The sequence below is a fragment of the Coffea arabica genome, chromosome 6e (assembly GCF_036785885.1).
Source record: "Coffea arabica cultivar ET-39 chromosome 6e, Coffea Arabica ET-39 HiFi, whole genome shotgun sequence".
In the NCBI taxonomy this organism is placed as follows: Eukaryota; Viridiplantae; Streptophyta; class Magnoliopsida; order Gentianales; family Rubiaceae; genus Coffea; species Coffea arabica.
The window spans coordinates 6,304,732-6,327,647 of NC_092321.1; the positions used below are offsets into that span (position 1 = coordinate 6,304,732).

Here is a 22,916-nt window from a genome sequence, read left to right on the forward strand (position 1 = left end):
AATATTGATGGGACTTTGCCTTTTTAATAGTACATCTAAGCATTTATAACATTACATCAAACTAAAAGAAAATACAGGAAACTAAAACTAGTCACGGATAAATTCTTTCTTAGCATATACACTAGTACATTTTGTGTGTATTTTAGGACGTATAATCCATATTAACGATTAAAAAAAATGACCGAGTACAAACTGTCCCTGCATTACATTTTGAACTAATGTTCTTGACAATTACAGAAATAAACAGTCACAAAAACATGAAGAAACTACTAACTTATATCCATTATTTAATTTATAAACACAGAGAGACTATATATACATACATACATACATATCTTATAATTATTAAATTTGCAAATTGCTGATAAATATATTCTAATTAATTTCATCCATTTTTAGATCTAAGAAATTAAAGAAACGAACATTATTCTATAGACACATATTGGACATCTATTTGTTTATTTTTCTCTAATAGATATTTGTTTATTTAGATTATTGTCTTTATCATTTTTTAAATTCAACTAAATATTAATATATTATTTATAGATCTACTTCTCTCATTTGGTACTTTACCACTATAAATTAAAAATGATCAAAATTGAATCACAATATTTAAGATTAATCGAGAAAAAAAATTAAAAAAACCTAGCACAGTAGAGGATTAGTTTTGTCTCTTAAGAGACAAAGTGAGAAAAAAAATTAAGAGGTATGCTGCAAATTGACCTTTTTTCTTTTGTGACTAACTCTTATAATAATTGGGAATGACTACATTTGGTACATCCTTTTTTTCAACTATATATATATATATATATATATATATATATACACACACTAAAACAGCTACTTGACTTGCAATTTTCTACTTTTTGGTATTGTCTTTTTGTTGAATTCAATTGTTGTCCTGTACTACTAGTGTGATTTTGACGGAACAATTATTGGAACTCTAATGTATATGCTGCGCGGAGATCCATATTCCACATTTGATTCTATCGAGTGACCCTCAACTTCAAGAGAAAGGCTGCGTTTGGTCGTGGAGGATGCTACGTGGGGAGATTGCTGAGGCCATGCATGCTGCATGAGCACGACCACCCAGTTGTTATTACTAGTACAACTTGTACCTTACAACTTAACATAATTATTTTTTTCATGCTCCAGATCGATCTTGTGCTTCTCAAAATGGTGACATTCAAGTTTGACCCCACATAATCAACGTGTTAATGTTTGTGCCTTTGTGGAGTCGACTTCGTTAAGTGGATTTTCAACTTTTTATCTAATTATTCTAAAACATCAACACAACTAGTGTTAGGCATATATGTATTTCACTCTCATTTTTTCCTTTAAAAGTGAAATATGTATATATGTATATATATAACATTAGTATTATTCAATGGTTAAATATATACTATATTTTTTAAAAATATTATTAATTTTTTATAATTCATTATAACAAAAAATGCAAATTAAATATTCATAAAAACATTTCACTTTTTCATTTGTTTGTCGTTATTAATAATGCCTTATGATGTATAAACACACACACACACATATGTATTTCTTATGAAATGCATTTAAATGTCATAAATTATCATAAGTAACTAAAACATTTATTCAGAAAAAATAACTCAAGTACAGTAAAACCTCCATGAAATAATACTCAATAAATTAATAGCCTATATTAAATAATAATTTTTTTCTACTCCCAACTCTGACTAATGAACTAAATTAATAATTTAGATAAAATAATAAGATAATAATTTTTTTTGAAAACTTTAAATACTCATTTGGTCCCATTCATGTAATAAATTAATAATTTACTAAAACTACATATTATATTTTTATAAAATATGAGTTTATTGTTGTTTTTTTTCTTAAAACTTAAATCTAACTGAATCTCATCCAAAATCAATCATAACTGATGACAAATGCGTAAAGCATTATGTGAGTGGGTATAATAGAAAACATCTCACATGCATGTGGATATCTACCTTTTTGCCATCTATCATTTAGTATTACTAAATCTTTTTCACATATTGATAACAGAAAAATGATATCAATTACTGCATAATTAAAGATATTAATAGAATTAAAATATACTTCTAAATCAAGTAGATATTGATTGGTTTATATTGATTTGATAGAATTTTAAGTACACTTAATAAATTAATAAATCATTAATTGATTGATTAATTAATTAATATCTCTTTAAATTAATAAAATTTGTATGGTTCAAAGGTATTAATTTACAAAGGTTTTATTGTGATTTTTAAAATTATTTACATGTGCTGTTGTATCACCATATTGGTAGACAGCACAACACTTAAATAAAAATACTATAATAACACCTATTTCTAAGGCTAATTGATTAGAATATTGATAGTTGACAAAAAGTTCGGTCAAATATAGTCCCTTGGCTGCCTGGTATCAATCTATGCCCGTCGCTCCTATATGGCGCGACGGTCAGCAAAATTTTTTTTTTTAAGTCCTTCTGGCCATCGCGCCATGTAGGAGTGACGGTCAGAGATGTCAAAAATTTTCTGACCGTCGCTCCTATATGGCGCGACGGTCAGAAATGTTTTTTTTATAAAATCTTTCTGGTTGTCACGCCATGTAGGATCGACGGCCAGAGGTTAGAATTTTTTTTTTTTAAATCTTCTTGGCTGTCGCCCCATGTAGGACCGACGGTCAGATAATTTAGAATTTTTTTTATATAAAAAATCCTTCAGCCAGGCAATTTAGAAATGCCTTTTTTAAAAAAAAAAAATCTTTGTACAATTCAATTGGAATTCGGCAAAAACTTTTCTGTAAAAATTATTAAAAATCAAAATTTTTAAAAACAATGCATACAGTTTGACAAAATTTTAAAAACAAACATTGGGCTCGCAAGAATTTTAGCATTTTAAAGGAGACTAGGTTTTAAAAATTTGATCCATTTGTTAAAGGATTTAGGGGTTTCTCAAAGAATTAAGGTTTACCATTTTAGCAAGCTTAAGTTATATAACATGTGTAATTGTTATGATTTGTTAAATTTAGAAAATGATTTAATAATATGATTTAAGTTTAAGTGATTGCGTAATGGATGAAAGTATTGCTTAATATTATTATGATTTGTTAATTTTAACTTTATTATGTATAATGCACACAGAATGTTAAAAGAACCGTAATTGTGTCAAAAAATGAAAAATTATAACACGAATTACGATTTATATATTTAAATTTTCATATAAAATGCAATCGTATAAAAATATTAATAACGTATTTGTAGAAATGAAGAATTATTTGTGTGTCATTATTTGGTATACGATAATTAGTTTAAATAATTTAATCAATTAAAATAGCTGTAAAACAACTAGTATTTATTTGTTTTGTAGGTATTATCCTATAGGACCGTTCTATCCAATTATAGGGTTTAATAAAATAATTTGTACTTCTCTATTTTGAAAATGTTTAACGTTATTCAAATTGAAAGTGATTGGATTAAAAAAGATTTAACGTATGTCTATGCCATATAGGAGCGACGGTAAAAAAAGATTTAAAAAAAAACATTTCTGATCATTGCGCCATATAGGAGCGACGGTCAGAAAATTTCTGACATCTCTGACCGTCGCTCTTACATGGCGTGACGGCCAGAAGGACTTTTTTAAAAAAAAATTTTGGCACGAGGAGCATAGATTGATACCAGGCAGCCAAGGGACTATATTTGACCGAACTTTTTGTCAAGTAACAATATTCTAATCAATTAGCCTATTTCCAAGGATAAATCTACCAAAGCGATGTGTGTCTCGCGGCATGATTATCTTTCGACACCTATCATATCCAAAAAATCTGAACAACGTTTGACCATTCCTCTGTAGAGGGCAATTTGTATGTTGTTTTATTACAGGGGAGGTAATTGCAATTCAACTCACATTCCAGGGGTCAACTTGTGATTAAGCCTTTAAATTATTAATGGTCCGGAACATCCCGAAGTCGTTCTGGTGCAATCATACAGCTAAACTCTTTTTTCTTTTTTGCTGACACAGATGTGTCCGGGTCAATTTTTACGGGGTCCGATTAATCTCCTGCGACCGGGCCCGGTGAGAGGAGGACGGTTCCCGATCCCACAATTAAAATGAGGAAACAACGGGTCGGGTCACCCGGAATATCCAATGACTAATTCCACCCAATAAAGAAAGCCACGCGCCCCAGTCACCCGCCAACGATGCTTCCCTCTGAACCGGGTTCGCGTCCTGCCTGCCCTGCCTGGTGAATGGTGACTGACACTTCACGCCGACTCCGTCCCGACAGAAAACGACAAACGAACCAACCAATCATAACTCACTAAGTTCTCCCCACTCATTTCCGTTCGTCCGTCCGTCCGTCCCAACGCCGTTCATCAGCATACCATTATCAAGCACACGCAGTACATACTATATAGATACAGCTCTGATTGTCGGATCAACTGCTCGTTCCCCTCTTGCACCTTCTTGTATTGATTTGATTTGAGGTAAAACCTTTTTCTTCCTATGTTAATGCTTTCTTTTAACGAATTCGTTAATCTAGTCGCCGGCTTAAGAGATTGATAGATTTCTACAAGGCATAAAGATTGTCCTTAACAAACTACAAATAGCTAGTCCTTTGATATTGTGCTTTTATTTTTAAAGAAAATAAATCCAGTGTTCCGTTTTAAATTTTTTTTCTTCTGCAACGCTTGAGAATATAAAGTATTAATTGATCCAAGACGCGGAAATCATAATAGAAAGGAATGCATTCCTTGAAATCAGTTTCATTGTTTTTTTGGTTCCTATCAGGATAGATCGGGGGTTGTTGGTGATACCTTTTTTTTTTTTTTTTTTTGGTTTGGTTGTGTGCGTCTCACATCATCACATTATTGATTAGTTAGTTAACTGTTGGTGCAGTAGTGCAGGAGGATAAGGGGGAAATCAAATGTTATCGAACCGCATTTGGCTGCTGTTTTCCATTTTGTTGAGTTTCGTACACAATGGGATTGCGGGTTTAACCAGTAGCTTTATTCGTTCCGAGTGGCCATCTACCGATATTCCACTTGATAATGAAGCTTTTGCACTTCCCAAGGGTTATAATGCTCCCCAGCAAGTAAGTCCCTTTTCCTACTACCTTTCCTAGCCTTTTTTAGGTTGCATGACCATTTGCCCGTAGCCTTACTGCGCGAAAACTTTGAAAGCCAATTTGGTTTGCAACTGTATGTTTAGCTTTTTCAGATCCCACATGTTTGGAGCATCAAGTGATGGAATAAAGGAGGTGCTTAGAATTGAATCTGGATACCGAGTTCATACTGCATGTTTTTGACTGATAAGATCTAAAGACTAGACTAAGTTCTATGTGATGATTGGGTTCGACGTTTTGGTTATTAATGTTAAAGTTGGTTTCTTTTGCTTTGTATGTTTATCACATGTTTAACCAATTTAGTGTTCTTTTACGATGCGCATGTTGTTATTCAATTTGGACTGCTAAAGATGTCTCAGAATTAGCGGTTGCCTTCAAGAAGTGCCTTGGGAACTTATTTCTATGGAGCTACTTCTCACTCGAATATTAGTACTTTACTTTGTGGTTTTTAAATTTTTTTTAATAGAAAAATGGATAATATGTGTTCCTTCATGGTTTTATAAAATTCAATGTTTCTGCCGTAGGTGCACATCACACAGGGTGACTATGATGGGAAGGCAGTTATAATCTCTTGGGTGACACCTGATGAACCAGGATCCAGCCAAGTGCGATATGGCATATCAGAAGGAAAATATGATTTTACTGCAAAGGGGACAGTTAAAAACTACACATTCTACAACTACAAATCTGGATATATCCACAAGTGTCTTGTTGATAGTCTTGAGGTAATTATTATACTTGCATAATTTTCAACCATTAGGATTTGGGGTAGTATTAGATAGTATGAGTTTTTAATTGGACAATAATTAAATTTCTATATATGTGGAAAAAGTTTTATTTTCAGTTCTTGCATGATAAATACTATCCCAAGGTATGATTACAGAAATTTCATGTAATTTTTAGTGTTCATTATTGGGTGTAATGTCAAAATGCAAATATGTTTCTAAGTTTGTGTACTACATTTATTTCTGTTGCCTAGTATGACACGAAGTACTACTATGAGATTGGAGATCGTGATTCTGCAAGGAAATTTTGGTTTCAAACACCTCCAAGAATTGATCCAGATGCTTCCTACAAGTTTGGAATCATAGGTAAGTTGTTTTGTTTGTTACTTGCTGGTATTCATGTTAAATCTGTGTAATTTTCTGAACATGAGAGGATTTCAGGCCACGGAAATGAATCTGAGTGAATATCATATAAATTCATTGGCTAGTACCACTAGTAAAGGAAACTATGATTGTCAGCTTTTTGCAGTTGCCTTGCTCAGACTCTGACCAAAACTTGTCAGCTATGTTGCTCATGTCAGCTGTGAGTTGAAGTAAATCAGAAGCATAGAAAATTGTATCCATGCTTTCAAGACTCTGTGGTAATAGTTGAGTTGACAAACTGTAGATTTATTTAAATCACATTGAGCCCTAGCATTTTGATTTCAGGAGAACTTGTGTTTTCTCTTAGTTTCCTATTTGAGAAGCCTTGAGTCTATTCCATTGTATGTATCCTACAGAAATTTGATAAAAGTTATATGTACCAAGTGCACCTGGGATTGCCTACAGAAATTTGAAACTCATATTTTGAGCTTGCACATTGCAAATTTTTATGGTTTGATAGCATCTCACCATCATAATTTCTGACCTTACCTAGTTGTTGGTGTTGTGGTTTAATTTCCTTTGAAACCTTGCATAGTTGGCCTGCTACTTATGACTTCCTTTTTAATCTCAAAAAGTGACATTTAGAAATTTGAATAAAAGATGAATATGCTAATTTATCTTGGATATTTCTGGATGTGACATTCCCAGTTACTAAGTACAGAAGTTTTCCTGTTCTTATATGACTATGCCCTTCTTTTCATTTCAGGTGATCTGGGTCAAACATACAATTCTCTTTCAACTCTTGAACATTATAAGCGGAGTGGTGGACAAACTGTCTTATTTGTTGGGGATCTCTCTTATGCTGATAGATACCACTATCATGATGTTGGTGTGCGTTGGGACACATGGGGTCGTTTCATTGAGCAGAGTACAGCATACCAGCCATGGATATGGTGCGCTGGAAATCATGAGATTGAGTACATGCCATATATGGTAAAATGTTACCACAGCATATTTGATAAAGAGTATTGGGTTTTCTGTTTTCCATTGATCATTTATGTTATTTAAGTTCTTCAGTTTCTAGTTGAAATTCTAGCTGTTTTAAGTGCACAGACGAAATAAATTTGCTTTTCCAGTTGTGCTGTCTCATGATTGCAAAAATTTGTTTTTCATCATAGGGAAATGATTAATCTGGAAGCTAGGACTTATGTACATATTGGAGTGACAAAGATGAGTTAATAGATATATGCAGCAATGAGAATTCTCTTAACTCATGAACTGGAGTTTCATGAATGTGCCCAGCTTTATTTGTGCTAGAACACTCTGGGGGTCCTGTGGAGGGCAGAAGTTTGATTTATGTTATCAGTGGCAAAAAGCTATTAATCCAGAAACCAAATCTTGCTGGCAGACTCGTTTTGATAACAACAATGCCTACCTGTCACAATGAAAAAGAAACAAGAGAGAGCCCTCTCTTAAACTGAAATAAAATAAAAAAGACAAAGTAAAAGCAAGAAAAAAAATTTCACCACATAAACGAAGCTTTCCTGCATAACTAGGCTGAGGAAGAGTATCGCCTGGAAAAGAACTATGATGATATGTGGATCCATTAAAAGTTTATGGTAAGGATTATGGTGACTTATTCATTTATTGTTTCTTGACCTTATCTGCATATGTGTGTATGATTTTATGCACGAGACTTTTCCTGTAAAAGTTTATGGTTTTCCAACTTTCATTATGAGAATGTGTTGTTTCAATCTAATGCTTTAATTATGGATTACCTGTAGTCTGGATTTCTAAATTTTTTCTCCCAGTTGAAACATTATGACATCATAGGGGCACAGCAGAGTACATATGGAATTAAATCACAAGTAGATTAGTTATTAAAGTTTCTGCACATCTTAGATGTAATCCCTTGCTGCTATTGACTACTGCACTTTCTTAAATATGTCTTCGTAGGGAGAAGTAACTCCATTCAAGTCATATCTCCACAGATACCCTACACCTTATCCAGCCTCCAAAAGCAGTGATCCTCTTTGGTATGCTATCCGGCGTGGATCCGCTCATGTAATTGTCCTGTCTAGTTATTCTCCCTTCGGTAATTTACGTTTCCCTTAAATGCTTTGGCCTTTTCTTATTTGTACCTTGGTTTTTAAAGGTAATAAGTGAAGATGCATATCACAATGAAAACTATATGCCCATTTCTTTCTTCGTTGGTGTACTCTGAAGGCCTATTTTTAATAGTATCACGTTCATACTTGCTTGCCCCTTGTTGTAGGTTTTAGTGGCAAATATCTAATTTTGGAGGGATCAAAATAAAAGAATGATAGATTCGTCTTTCTTTCTTCAAATAATAACAGCAAGCAGTTGCAGTTTTGTTGTGAACTAAAATATACTATTGGTGTTAGTGCTCCTGGTTTGAGATAAGGGATGCCTTGGCCTATGGAGTTTCTAATTGCTTTGGTGCACACCATCAAATACTGTATTTATAAGAAGATTGTCTGTCTATGCCTTATGGCAGAGCTTTTCTTCTTGAGTGCTAGTTATTTCATTTGTTCCTTAAAAGGTGGCAGCAGATGATCGTGATATGTTCTTATAGATTTCTTGTTTGGTATCTTGTTCATCTTGGCAGTCAAATATACACCGCAGTGGAGGTGGCTTGCAGAAGAACTCGAAAGGGTTGACCGGAAGAAGACTCCTTGGCTCATTGTCTTGATGCATGTTCCAATTTACAACAGTAATGAAGCCCATTTCATGGAAGGAGAAAGTATAAGAACAGTATTTGAGAGTTGGTTTGTTAAGTATAAAGTTGATGTAGTCTTTGCAGGCCATGTCCATGCTTATGAAAGATCGGTTTGTCCTCTTTCTCTGTCTTTAAAGTACTTGTTGACCAGGCTTTTATTCTCGCTGCATTCCTTTCTTGAAGAGTAAGAACAGGATATCTACTCAGTCTTCTTGTAGTCAGTAGAGAAAGTATCATCCTTTTCCTGGGTGTGTGCCTTGGAAATCAATGACAGTTTGCTCTAAATGATATATAAAATGTTCGTCCTGATGTTAGCATATCCAGATATTTATTATAAGTTGTAGATGCAACAACTGAGATCTTGATTTCTTCTTTGAGCAATGGTTCTTTGCTGTAATTTGACCTATTATAACAGCTAATTCTTGCTTTCCAATTTCAGTATCGCATCTCCAACATACACTACAATGTATCAAGTGGATATCCTTACCCTGTACCTGACAAATCAGCTCCTGTTTATATTACCGTAGGTGATGGAGGAAATCAGGAAGGTCTTGCAGGAAGGTATAGCAGACTGCATATGGTGAAAAATCTTCCTTGTTACACTGTTGTGGTGACCTTTTGAATGTTACCCACGTTTCTTACTTTGCAACTAGCGAATTCTGTCATTGTTATTGCAGATTTAGAGATCCTCAACCAGAATATTCTGCTTTTCGCGAAGCAAGTTATGGACACTCTACATTAGAAATAAAGAATAGGACGCATGCACTATATCACTGGAACAGGAACGACGATGGGAAAAAAGTAGCGACTGACGCATTCATGTTATATAACCAGTACTGGTGAGTGGCACCATGTATGTCTTATTGAGTTATAATTGTATGAAAATGCCACTGATCTTTTTAGCAGGTCTGCTTATGAGACTGATATGGGGCTTTTTCTAGATATAATTTTTTTTTTCAATTTTCGGGAATTTGTTTCCTCATTTTTACTCCAATTGCAAGGATCTTCTAAATAGGTGTCTGAAGTTTCCCCTGTAGCATTTTCACACACTGATTATTCTCTTCACAGGGGAACCAGTAAGCGGAGGAGAAACCTAAGGAAAAATCATCTCTACTCTGTGATTGTGAACAGGCCACTTTGCGAGCGGCTGTAAGTCAGTTTTATTCAAGTTGGGGAGAGTCGCTTGTTTATGCAGCTTGCTTTTGTTTGCGAAGTTCGGCGGTGTTGCCTTCATCAGTTGGTAGAATGGATCTTGCTCTGAAATTAATGGCATTTCTTCCAGAAAGATGGTCGTCGCTATTTGTTGGTGGGGTCTGGGCTTTTGTTGTTAATCGCAGTTGTCAGAAGTAGGTGATGGTTCTGGAGACTACTTGGAGAATCACTTCAATGCAACATATCTTGGAATTGGAAAAGTCGGTCCAGGCAATCATTTTTTATTTCAAATTACTCTCTTGTTACTCCTTTATTTGTAATTCACGGGTACGTCTCTACCCAAGTTTCTGTATTTCTGCTTGTTTGTACGACAGGTAGTAACAAAATCAATAAGACTCGATTTAAGACCTTTTATTTCTGAGCAACGCATGTGCAAAATCATCATCGGTCACAATTTGGATGTGAGAAAGTAATAACTGCCAACATAAGTTGTCACATGGCTGAAAATTTGAAACCCTGTGCCAACAATAACAAATTTTCCTCAGGCAACTGGAAAAATTCAGAAAGTGACCGAGTTAAAAAGCAACTCGACGATTAGCGTTGAAGAACAGCAGTCACGAGAGCTGAAACAATCAAAAACGATGCGTCAAACCTGTTTATTGGCCTGTAATAAGTCCGAAATTTCCGCTGCTTTACAAGAGACTCGCCGTCATCCTAAAGCACTTATATACAGCAAAATGCGACTGCTACCAATTTCGGGATTCATATATTAATCATGTTCTTTGTATGGGGTAATTACGTTATATAATTGTACAAGTCGCCGCGGGGAGGGGGGGGGGGTCTACTAATCCCTGTCCCGGAAGATTGGTTGTGCCGTCCACTTGAGATGCAAGTTCAGTTTCCCAGACTTAGCTCCTTCCAACTCGAAGCTCTCTTTATATTCACTCTCCAGTAAAACCCTTGTTAGCGTTAGGATGCATCTTCCCATATAGTCCTGCATAATGACCACAAATTTATGAAAATGATTAAGCCAACATAAGACACTTTTTTGAAGATGCAAGTGAAATTAATCCCAAAATTATTCTGCACACAACCACCTGTAGGCAATTGACAATTTTCCTTGCAAATTCTTTTAGGGCAATAAATTAACTAAATGACCTGTTCCCAGAGTGTTCCTTTGGTTCCAGATATAATAGCTACTTCAGTTCCCATGTTTGATGTCCTATGATCTCTTACATTTTACTTGAATAGGTAAACAAGCTTGCCAGAAAAACTGCCTTCTTCTTTTAAACCCATCCTTAAGGACTGGAACAAAATTACTAAAGTTGATGAAACAGAGGCGTTTTTAAGATTAGAGTTCCAACTGCTCCATTTCCAGCATGCACCACTACCATAGAGTATTGTCAGGTTAAGCAAAACTAAAATGTACAAAGGGCAGGATACACCTACCTTGCCAAATGTATCATGGTCCCAGACTTCAACTATGAGCATATCATGTAATCCATCCTCAACCACAAAGTAAAAAGTCTGATTCCAGACTGGATTCAAATTTTCGTTCACAACCTACATACACAAAAGAAAGGACATGTAGAAGGTTCATAATCTAGAAATGTAGGCAAATTATGCTAAACACTAAGAATACTATCAGTATCAGACCGAAACATATTGGATCAGGAAAAGAGAAAACACTCAGCTAAGGTGTAAGAGACATCGGCATAGAACAAACCCTGGTTTTGTTCTTTGCTTCAGTTTTCTTCATAGTGAGCACTACAAAAGGGTCAGCCTTGCCCATAAGATCTGTTGGTGCCAGATCCTCAGCAGATATAACAGTTACAGAAAGTACCCCCCTTATAATCACCTCCTTTCTTTTCTTGACTTCATCTCCATTTTCGGCAACTTCTTTTCCTTCTGCACCATTTTTGAGAACCTTCTCTAGTGAAGTCATGGAGAAATTCTTTGCAAAAGGATTAGTAAACCCATTCTTCATTCCAAAAGGACAATACAGTAGCTCTAAATGCACCTAAAAAAAATAAAATTGAAAAAATATATCAAGAGAGTGCATGGTTATATGGAATGTAACACCAAATTAGTCCTTAGCCATAGATTTTTCTTCTTTTTATCTTTTCCATGAACACTGGTAGAAGTTACACCCCCCCCAACCCCCCAAAAAAAAATTTTGAGACAGAAATTTTATGTCAATGCATGTAAAGCGATGTTCTCTTCATTTTAGGTGTTAATTGGCTCCTACGGTTCATCTGTATTTCAAATAAAACCAGATTAAAGGAAGTTAATGCTCCTCAACCAAGTATTAAAAATATCAAGTTTGAGGATTTTACAATCAAGGTATAGTATAGGTCTCATTAACCCATGGAATAATAACTAACCCCAGTAAGATGATTAAAACTCAGAGGAAATCAATCAACAGTCTGTCCTAATGTTCAATTAGGTTAACTGCCGATAAATTCAATTTTCATATTCAGTAAAAATTTCTGAAGATGAAATCTACAAGAAATAAACTTATAACATCATGCCATCACTCATAACTATATTAATTAAGAAGGAATTCTGCACTCCATCGACTGACAAGCAAGAACATTAGAGGTTATCTGCATCTTACATACCAGACATTTTGTTATTCCAGACCATTTGCATTATGACTTCTACAGGTGTTCAGCATGAATTTAATTAGTTTCCAAGTAAACTTATAAAACTGCAATTATATCATAATTATCATTTCAATAAAAGATGGAAACTAGAGTTCTCACATGACCCCTGTTTTTGTTGTCTCTTTGGATCTCCAAGTCCTTCACCAATTTCAACCACACATCCTTCACTTTTCCGGGTTCAAGATCTTTCAGATATATTTGAGCACATCCAATTAGTTCAGCAGACTGAACTCCTTCTTCGTCATAGATTTTTACAGTCAAGTGTTGAGTGGACGCATCCTCAACTATGAACTCGAAATGTTCATTCCAGACAGGATTTAACTGATTGTTCTGAAGAAAATGGTTAATAATTACCTTAGAAAGATGAGTGGATCGAAGTCAACCCATGAAAGAATAAGATAACTCACAATGGTTCTGCTCTTTTTCATTCTATTACGGAGTGGACGTATATATAACTTGGCAAAAGGATCAGATTTGCCAATAAGGTCTTTATTTGTCAACTCCTTTGCTTGCACAAGCTTCACCTCCAAGATGCCAATGGGCTTTAGTTCAAGATCACTTAATAAAAGAAACAGAAAAAGTCAACTACACAAAGAAAATTATATGTAGTGTAATAAATGCATGAAACTGAAAACAATGAGAAAATAAAAAATTGCACATTCACACTCTAAAAAAGCATTTGCACCAAGGTTAGGCTGCTAGGGAATCTTATTCATAACAGAAGGTAATGAAACAGCTTCATATAGCAAAGTGAAAGAGAAAACATGAAGAGTCCAACGGTTGCAGGGAGGGGAGAGAATACACAGCAAATTTCCTTAAGCGACTGGATGGGTGATTAAACACTTACGGACAGTTGCAGTATCTCTTCGGCACCTTTGCAGTTAAGTAGCTGTTTGATCGTATTAATTCACACTAGAATTAACAACCAATGGACTGATATCTTCAGCCACAATATTGTCATGAGTAGCAGAAAGAGACACCAACACTTCAATTTTCTTCATCAGAATCCCATCCCACTCTCCCCCACCACCCCTTGCTTGTCTTATTGTTCCATTAAAGACCCTATCTATTTTTAATATGCCCCTGATTATCTCATGTTTAGACGTCCCATCAACCTGTATGTCACTTCAGCTTGTTATGGTTGATTACATCATTAGAGTTACATAAAGTTGAGACAGCTTTGGCTGAATTGTGACAGAGTCCCTTTTGCTTCATTGTATACGTCTCTAAATTTGACAATCTTGCTTCACTACTATGGCTAAGACTACAGTAATGCAGTTGCATAACCAACATTTGTATACCTGTAATCCCCTGGCAGAATGGGCACAATTTTTCGAACTGGCCATGTTATAGAATCTTCAATAGCATCCCGTATTGTACCCTGAATACATAAAGCAGAAACATTAAGGAAAGAGTATTTGGTATGGTAATAGATATGAAGAAAACACTTAAACACCCCTTTCCACATAGATACAATTCTTCCAAGTTCACTAATCAACCATTATGCACTTAACACCAAAATCTCAAAGGGTTGAACACCGTGATGGTAAACAAAAATATTTCAAGCTACAGCAGAGAGAAATAAAAGTTCAAATACGGTTTGCAGTTAATTTCTAAATATTGTGTGCATATCTAGGAAGACAGTAAACAAGATTTAAGAATATCCTGATCTCGGCTATAAACAGAATTTGATAATAGAATTCAAACATACATCAATGGCATCGGAAAGGCCAGGAATAGTCGATATGTCACCACCAATTACTTTAAGTGTAAAATCCAGCTTTTTCTGCAAATCAAACAAGTAAGCAAAAAATATCACCATATGCACAGATAAAAAAGAGCACGCACGATTATGCATAAAATGGGTATCCCATTCAGCATGTATATGTACCAAATTTGGTTTGTTTGAGTCTGTTTCTATGTATGTGTGCATTCTGTACATATGCGTGTCTCTGTGTGCACGAGTGTGTGTGTGTGCGAGAGAGAGAGAGAGCGAGAGAGAGAGAGAGATCACCACGAGTGCAACAAATCCAGATAGAGTCATGCAACGTTTTGTTTAAAATCTATTCATCTGAGGAATCTGTTAGCTCTAGGACATAGAGTATCCACTGTTGACTTAGTCTAGGTTGTTAAAGATCAGCAATGTCATTCAGCACACCAGTTAATGGCAAGAGCTTTCTGAGCATTTGTACTTGCAAGTATATACCAACTTTCATACCCTAAAACATACATTTGCTACTTGACTGCACCAGTGAGCAAGATGCCATACTTATGGATTATCAGACTACTACTGTAAATGTGTGCAGCCAACATTACACAGTGGAAATTTTCCACCATGTAGAAATGCAACAGTTACATATTCATCTCACTACACGTAATAAAGGTGCAGAAACACGAGTTTCTAGAATTTTCTCCAAAATTCTCTCCAATTAAAACCCTAATTAATTTTTACTTCCAAGACCTGCAAGAGATTGATCTAGTTTAGAAAATAGACTTTAACCTTTTTTCTCAGAGAATAGCATACAGCTCCAAAGCATGGAAACTCATCCACTAATGGCCTAAAGATCAGCCTGAACAACCCAGTGAAACCAATATTCTTCACCTGTGTCAAAAACCACGAGTAATGATCGCAATAAGATAAAGCAGTAAATCAATTGAAAATCTTCAGAAACATATACAAATTGATTGGGGCTACTGAAGAAAAAATTGTGTTGAAGACAGATGTTGCATGAAATTCTTTTTGTAATGATTTTGTTCTTGCGCAATTAAATGTGATGCAGAGATAATGATACTTATTATGATTATACTGTCAGTTACATAGGCCTTTGACTCGTGGATATAATGATGCATTAATAACCATTAGAAAGTAAATCATTCTGCTACTTGGGAAAAGAAAAAGGGTAAACACTAGCTCTCAGACAGACTGAGAAAGCACACACAGGATACCTGCACAGGCAATGCAACTCCAAGATAGGTCTTAATATCAAGTATTATACTTGGATTGCCATCCCACTGCATCTCCAGCTCCATGGTTATACCTTCACTTCCATCTTCAATGATGGAAACTCCTGAAATTTGAACTGATTAGTATGAGTATCGATATAAAAATATATCTATATGCCATCTTTATGAATACAAACAGTTAGTATATAAAAATGCAGCTTGTAGTTTATATTTAGTGATCAAAAGGTGAACCATATGCTTCAGACGAGAAAAGGAAAAAAAAAAATTGATGCTTACTATTTGATTGTCAAAAAAAAATTCTAAGCGGCGGATGCTAATTCCATTCTCACGTAGTCTATAATACCATATTTCTATTTGCAAGGTCCATCTCTATGGGAGATACTCCTACTTTGTTGTTGTCTTCCTATAGTCATTTCTACAAGGAGAACAACAACAATAGGAAAGAACAAAGGGCATTCTCTTCATTAAGTAGACTGTCAGCAGTTATAAGCCTAGCAAGAACTCCATTTACAGGGTAGATGGCAATTCTTTCCTAATTCAATGCATGAAATTATCTGGTAGCTTATGTTCCACATACCTCCAAGACAAAATTGCTAATTGTTAGGCCTGATAAAAATGAAAGTGGAAATCTGTAACCAGTGTTGTTGAAATTGAGAGATTTTCAGAGCCAACATGAATATGGGAGTAGTCTATGACACTTCTCAAAATTGGAAGCATTATCGGAAATGACAGATTGGTCTCAAAAAAGCTTCCTATCTCTTCGTAGTGAATTTACAAAATAAAAAAATAACAAGATTTTGCAAGTCAGAATGGAACTATTACTTAAGATGCTTTAGATGATTAGCTCTGTTAGCCTTTGATCAATTACATGTATTCCAAGAAGTTGTAATAAAACTTTTAATAAACTTCATAGAGATAAAATTTAATGAGCCAATAAGTAAAAGAAATGCAATTGGATGCACTAAAATCTCATGTACCTCCAACTCTCAATACATAACCACCGGAGATGTTGACGTGGAAACCAGAAATAATTTTTCATTAAGATTTATTTTCAAATGATCCCCATCTCTTTTGAGAACCTGGTTCACAAGAATTGTAGCTTGCTATTTCGGTCCTACTCGACAGCCTAAATATTGCAATTGTGAATTACTAAATGACTTCCTTCAGCCTATTAACTCGAAAACTACTCCATAGTTTATTCACAAAAAACTAAGCCAAAATAACAAGAAAATTATAGTACTATCAGTATCAGCTACTGATCAGACTTTCTAATCTTCGTCATTATGTTCCTTTCAGCATTACTCACCTCAGATAATGCATACAAATTTACGGAATGTATAATAAATAATCAAATCTCAAATTAACTAAAACTTACTACATAGACACACAAAACTGAAAGTACTTCAATAATCAAGACTTTCATACCAGTAAATTGAGGAGCAACGGTCCCCAGTGTGAACTTGGAGAATGACAATGAAGCCAACAATACCGGCCTGTATTGCTCCAAAATCGGGTCCACATTAGTTTTTATTAGCTCCGAAGCCGCCTATGCCCCCCAAATTATCCATATCAACACAATGCACTTACGAAAAAAATCAATACTAACCATCCAAAATCCAAAAAAAAAAAAAAGAAAAGTGCGAAACAGGTGCCTGCATATTTATTGAGATTAAATGTACCTCACTGACGTAAGGCCAGATCTTTTCCAGCTGAAGGTTCAACCAAGTCAACTGAATAACAACCAACCATAAAAACACATGATTTGAATTAAACAAGATATGCAGACATATTTTTAAATTTTTATTTTTTTAAAAAAGAGCGCGACAAATCACAATACAATACCTTTTGCTGCTGGGAGAAAACCACCCAGGAAGGATAATGCTCCGGCGACAGTAACTTCCTAGAATCACCCACTGTCATCCTAGCAAACGCCGCTACCGTCGTCGCCTTTCAAATTTTTAACATAAACAACAAACCAAAAAAAAAAAAAAAGCATCTAAATGGAGTAAAAGGTTTGGTTTTTCGTAGTAGTAGCAGTAGGAATGCATTACGTATGTAAAGTAGTGGACTTACGAGTTCAGAGCGGCGTTTGGATCGGGAATTCTCGGAGCGAACAAAGCCGACGATTAAAGCCAGGCCGACGATCACTCCCATCACTAGCCCCAACACAAATCCCATATCCACTTCACGAAAAGCGATGCCGACTCCGCTCACTCCTTAATATCAATACCAGAACTAAAAGGTTTGCTCAGTTTTTGGTGGTTTGTCTGAAGCTCTGATTTTCACCTTTCAGGGGTGGGGAGGATGATGATTAGACTGAGGAGAAGGCGTTAATGGCTATTAGAGTACTTTGTCTACTGTTGGATTAAATGACGGGGGGGTTTTGGACTTTAAAGGGTGACACAATTAGACTAGTTTCAGTAACACGCAATAGTCGTTTTAGTACTCCATTATCATGATTATTTATTCGGTTCTTCGGTCGTTGGTATCAAAGAAATTAGAAATGAGGGCGGCCGGCCACACCGGCCAATGCCCGCTTTTTTCAAGTGTCCGAAGCTCCCAAAATTAATAATACTCCAATACTACTATTTGTTTGTAAGAAAAAGAAAAGAAAAGAAAAGAAAAGCTAAGAGAAAGGCACTGGGACACGCACTCACACACTACACAGTGCACAAGAGGCTTTTAGACACTCTTTTTTATACTGTATTATGCCGACAGATGAGTTGACCTTGGAATGGGTTGTTCTGGCCAATAACTTTTTTCCACGTCACAATCTTGGTCGCACCACTTTTTCTAAGCAAATTTGATACCTATCCCAAAAAAACACAAAAATAAATAAACAAATCTAAAAGAATTATTTCACTAAATTGTTATTGAAGTTATCATTAGTGCGTTTAATTTGTCTATTGATCATTAGTTCACTATATAAATTATTTATAAGGCTAGGAAAAATGAATAATCCTTGGCGATTAAAAAAACTTGCGCTTAGGGGTCTGCATATCTTTTCCACTGGGCTCCATGGTTTCAAAGTACGCTTGTCACTATCCATGTTGTCATGATCCTTAACTTCAAAGTGTGGTATTTTCAAAGAATGGTCTCCTACGAAAACTAGTAAAAGGAAATTTAAACAAATACGGTATATAAATATAGAAGTGGTCCAAGCAATTAGCGTTCCTACTTTTCAAAACAACGGAAGGAAAAGAAAAAAAAAAGTTAAATAAGGAATACAATAACTTTGAGACAATGCTGTCTAAATTTTGTAAAAATAATTTAAAAGAAAATAAATAAACTAAAAATGGAATCCCATAATTTTGAGGCACCGCGGTAGAGATTTCTTAAAAAACGTTGGAGGAAAAAAAAAAGAAAATGTATTAGTGTGTTTCAAGTACCAAATTAGCATCCTTGCTGCATATTTTCTTTTGCTTGGCTATGGTCATATTTGTTTCATTTTTGTTATAGGATGTCCACATAAAAATCCATCAACATGTATCCATGATAGTGACATATAATAATACACAACCCCGAATGAAAAAAGGAACTGTTAGCAAGAGGTGTCAATGGGTCAGGCTCGGAATGAAATTGAAAATCTCGGACACATAATCGATTTTTATGTAGTAGAACCGAACCCCCACCCGTATATCCGCCGGGTTTTGATCTTAGAATCCCGAATCAGGTTCAACGGATCCGGATCGAGTTCGATTCTATTCGAAAAAAGATGCATCTTGTATATTATTTTTTCCATCATATGTAAAGTCAATAATTTTTTTTTATAATTATCCATTATTAAAAGTGAATTACACCGTTACTACGTTTCAAGTACCAAATTAACATCCTTGCTGCATATTTTCTTTTGCTTGGCTATGGTCATATTTGTTTCATTTTTGTTATAGGACGTGGACATAAAAATCCATCAACATATATCGATGATAGTGACGTACAATAATACACAAACTCGAACGAAAAATGAACTGTTAGGTGGGGCCGTTTTCTTGTCTGCTTTGAAAATTCTATTTTAAATTTGGATGAAACTCAATGTAGAAGTATGCACCTTGTACTTTAACACTTATATTTACATCACGACATACGTTTATTTAATTTTGGAATACAAGAAATGGAGAATTTTTTTTTTTTAACTGGATAAACTTGTAGTCGTCCTTATTAGGGAGAAAAGGGAAGAAAGTTGTTGCAACTAATTATTAGGTGGTTTAATCTTCTTGGTAGTTTGGCAAGAGAAAAGCTGGACTATCCACGTCTATATGATTCCAAACAACCTATGACACGAAAGTACTGATGTCCACAGCTGCCTGTGTTGGGATAGTTTCTTATTTTTCTTACATCATAAATATATATTTTTTAATTTATTTATTTCATACACATCTTTTTTTTTTTTTTTTTCTAACGGAGTGGGTGTCCGGGTCAAGTCCGTAAAGGCGGCCCGACTAATCCCACTCCGCCCCGATCCAGCGCCCCAACCAGACCTAGCACGGTATATGCACGAAGAGCTGATGTTGCTGCGGAGGTTCGACTCCAGGACCTAACGGTCCCTAGGAAGAGGCGCCAACCACCAGCCCATTCACGTGGGGGCTATTTCATACACATCTAATAATTGCTATTCAAACATTAGTAGCAAAATAGATGGGCTTCTTTTTTTTCTAATTTTTATTTTTTTTAAGAAGAAAGGGATGGAATTTAAAATGGAGTAAGGAAAAAGGGAATTTTTTGAAATCTCAATATTACCCACAAATAAATGATCAATTGCCACAAAATAAAAAATAAATAAGAAAGAGGTGTAGTCGTAGATTAAGGATTCAAACTTTGCATTTGCAAATATATTCAATATTGTATTTGTAATTAAATCCTAGAGCTTATACAGAAGTACACCATCCTAACCCGTAGGCGAGTTTCTCTCATTCTCACTCCCCATCAGCCTAATTGAACTTACCTGGTAGCGTAGATGTTGCTAGTTGACAAATAATCCAAAAAAAAAGAGAGAAAGAGATCAAGAAATTATCCTTTACTATACGAGATATCAAAATCTTTTTTCACTTGTCTACTTAACTGAGTGGAAGCTGATGAAGTCAAGTGATAAAAAGTGGTCTGTCTAGTAATAATGATAAATACGTGTTTGTCGGAGCGTGGGTACTCCAAATTTATTAGCCAGTTCTGTTTTCCGTTTGGGTGGTCTCAAGAGTTGCCGGCTTTTAGGCTTACCTGAGATTAAGGATTAGTGATTTAATTCTGATTTCTTCTGTTGAAAGAAAAAGAAAGTATGGAGAAGTTTCTGAGTGTCATGGGAGTTAATACACCTTTAGTAGCAATGGCCTTCCTGGCTTTTCCAAAAATCCCACATCGATCATTGGGGGGTTTGGAATTAGATTATTAATTTCCTGGGTGGCCTCAAGAGTTGCCTGCTTTTGAGGTTTCCCTGGGATTAAGGATCAGTGATTTAATTCTGATTTCTTCCGTTGAAAGTTCTGTTTTCCGCCTACTGTTGGACCTACACAACGCAGGATGCTTTCCGTGCCATGGACTACGTACGGACACTCCATGGACATGCATCAATTTGGAATGGGCTGGATCCCGAACCATGGACCTGCTTCATATTGCCTGCGAAAGATCATGGCTTCATGATTGGGGGCTGGTCTATGTGAATTGTGAATATGGCACAAAAATGAACCTCAACTTTGAGGCACCAGCCAAACCGACCAAGATTAACACATAACTTAGAAAACTTGTATGGCTTCAACTCACATTCAGGGGCATTTGTCCAACTTGTTGGAAATCCTCCTTTTCTTTGAACCTCAACTTTCTCCCGATTAAATCGCCGCAGCTAGTCATTCGATCTATAGAGTACTTGGACACAATTCAAGTTGCCAAAAAGTGGGATTAAGATAAATAGCAATCTGGGACAATTCACCTTGAATGCCCACATCACTTGCTTACCCTTTTTAGAGTATGAAGCGGAAATTTTTTCGGCCAGTGGAGTTTTGGGGCAATTTTCCGTTTCCTTTGATTAGGCAGAAAGGTTGCGGTTTTCGAATTCCTCGGAGGAGGTAGGCTTGCAACAGCGTTGAAAATATCATGTACGACGTTGTACTGCTGGTACACGATAAGCAGAATTTTGGTTGATCATCGGATCTCCTCTTTGCAAATGTGACTCTTGTGACAATGGGACATCGGTTCCTAACAAATAAAATAACCAAAAGTGACATTGGCATTTTCCAACTTGACGAAGCGATAAGCTTAAGCTTTCGTAGTTGTGTGAGTGATGATAATTTCGGAAATTAATATAATGCCGCTTTGAATTGAAGTTTATTCAGAAGAAAATTTCAGAATAGTAATAATATAATATTTTTTATAATGTGATATGTAATGTAACATATACTGCATGACAATTCAGAAGTTTTGCAGCCACATATCCATACACAAGCAATTCATAGAAATGGACGTGCCAGCAAGAAAATGTTTGGTTAAGTGCCAATCCATGTTTGGTGCTTACATAGACTAGACTAGGAAAGATCTTTCACTTATAAAGGGATTTGGGGCAGGAACAATCAATTTTTTTATATTTTGTACGCGATGTAATTTACTTTGCATAACGTGTAATTATAGAATAAAATTTTATGGGTCTCACATATAATATGAAAAATGATATATAAAATGAAATTTTGGACCTTATTTTTTTTTTGTCAAATCTTGACCAGCAACCTTTCGGAACGGTTGCTTCCTGCAATCGTTCCTACCTCAAATCCCTTGTAAAGCAATGCTTTATCATGCTACGCTTTCTCTCTCATTCAGAAACTCGTACCAAGAGACAATTTAGAATGAACTAACACGCCATATCATAATATGTTTGTGCATAATAAAATAATACAATGTATAAAACTATAATTGTACATATATACAAAATAGAATATTGCCATTATATATATGTGCAAACTTTATGTCTCAATCTGACACTTTGTGTTCAACATTTTATGTCTCCATAAATTATATAAAATGTTGTATTTTGATTACTAACTTATTTTTATAAAATTCAATAAATCTTTTCCATGAAAAAGTTTGATATAACTCACACTGAAAGATTAGAAAATTCGAAAAGTGTACATAAGTAGCGCTGGAAAATAGTTGATCAAATATTTTCATACAAGAGAAGAACAATACGTATTTTGAGCAAGTGAATCC

The 22,916-nt window shown here is 35.2% G+C and overlaps 2 protein-coding genes across 5 annotated transcripts; one reads left to right on the forward strand and one right to left on the reverse strand.

The window, feature by feature from the left end:
* Positions 1-4,223: 4,223 nt before the first annotated feature.
* LOC113694723 (bifunctional purple acid phosphatase 26-like) lies at positions 4,224-10,526 on the forward strand. Of its 3 annotated transcripts, none has more exons than XM_027213579.2 (10): positions 4,224-4,483; positions 4,904-5,091; positions 5,646-5,846; positions 6,101-6,212; positions 6,976-7,202; positions 8,166-8,304; positions 8,839-9,059; positions 9,389-9,510; positions 9,627-9,788; positions 10,018-10,526. In XM_027213579.2, the coding sequence occupies exons 2-10, from the start codon at positions 4,924-4,926 to the stop codon at positions 10,100-10,102; spliced, it is 1,437 nt and encodes a 478-aa protein (XP_027069380.1). In that variant the 5' UTR covers positions 4,224-4,483; positions 4,904-4,923; the 3' UTR covers positions 10,103-10,526. The 3 variants fall into 3 exon arrangements, with proteins under 3 accessions (XP_027069380.1, XP_027069378.1, XP_027069379.1); XM_027213577.2 differs by having other exon boundaries at positions 4,227-4,483; positions 4,896-5,091; XM_027213578.2 differs by having other exon boundaries at positions 4,347-4,483; positions 4,899-5,091.
* A 199-nt stretch (positions 10,527-10,725) lies between these two features.
* LOC113694722 (synaptotagmin-5-like) lies at positions 10,726-18,093 on the reverse strand. Of its 2 annotated transcripts, XM_027213576.2 has the most exons (13): positions 17,805-18,093; positions 17,574-17,678; positions 17,411-17,461; positions 17,157-17,277; positions 15,714-15,835; positions 15,268-15,369; positions 14,479-14,553; positions 14,069-14,148; positions 13,175-13,325; positions 12,867-13,097; positions 11,828-12,121; positions 11,551-11,664; positions 10,726-11,095 (listed from the first exon to the last, which is right to left on the reverse strand). In XM_027213576.2, exons 1-13 carry the CDS (start codon positions 17,907-17,909, stop codon positions 10,946-10,948), a joined length of 1,701 nt encoding a protein of 566 aa, XP_027069377.1. In that variant the 5' UTR covers positions 17,910-18,093; the 3' UTR covers positions 10,726-10,945. The 2 variants fall into 2 exon arrangements, with proteins under 2 accessions (XP_027069377.1, XP_071910888.1); XM_072054787.1 differs by lacking the exon at positions 10,726-11,095 and having other exon boundaries at positions 11,796-12,121; positions 17,805-18,051.
* Between the last annotated feature and the right edge of the window lie 4,823 nt (positions 18,094-22,916).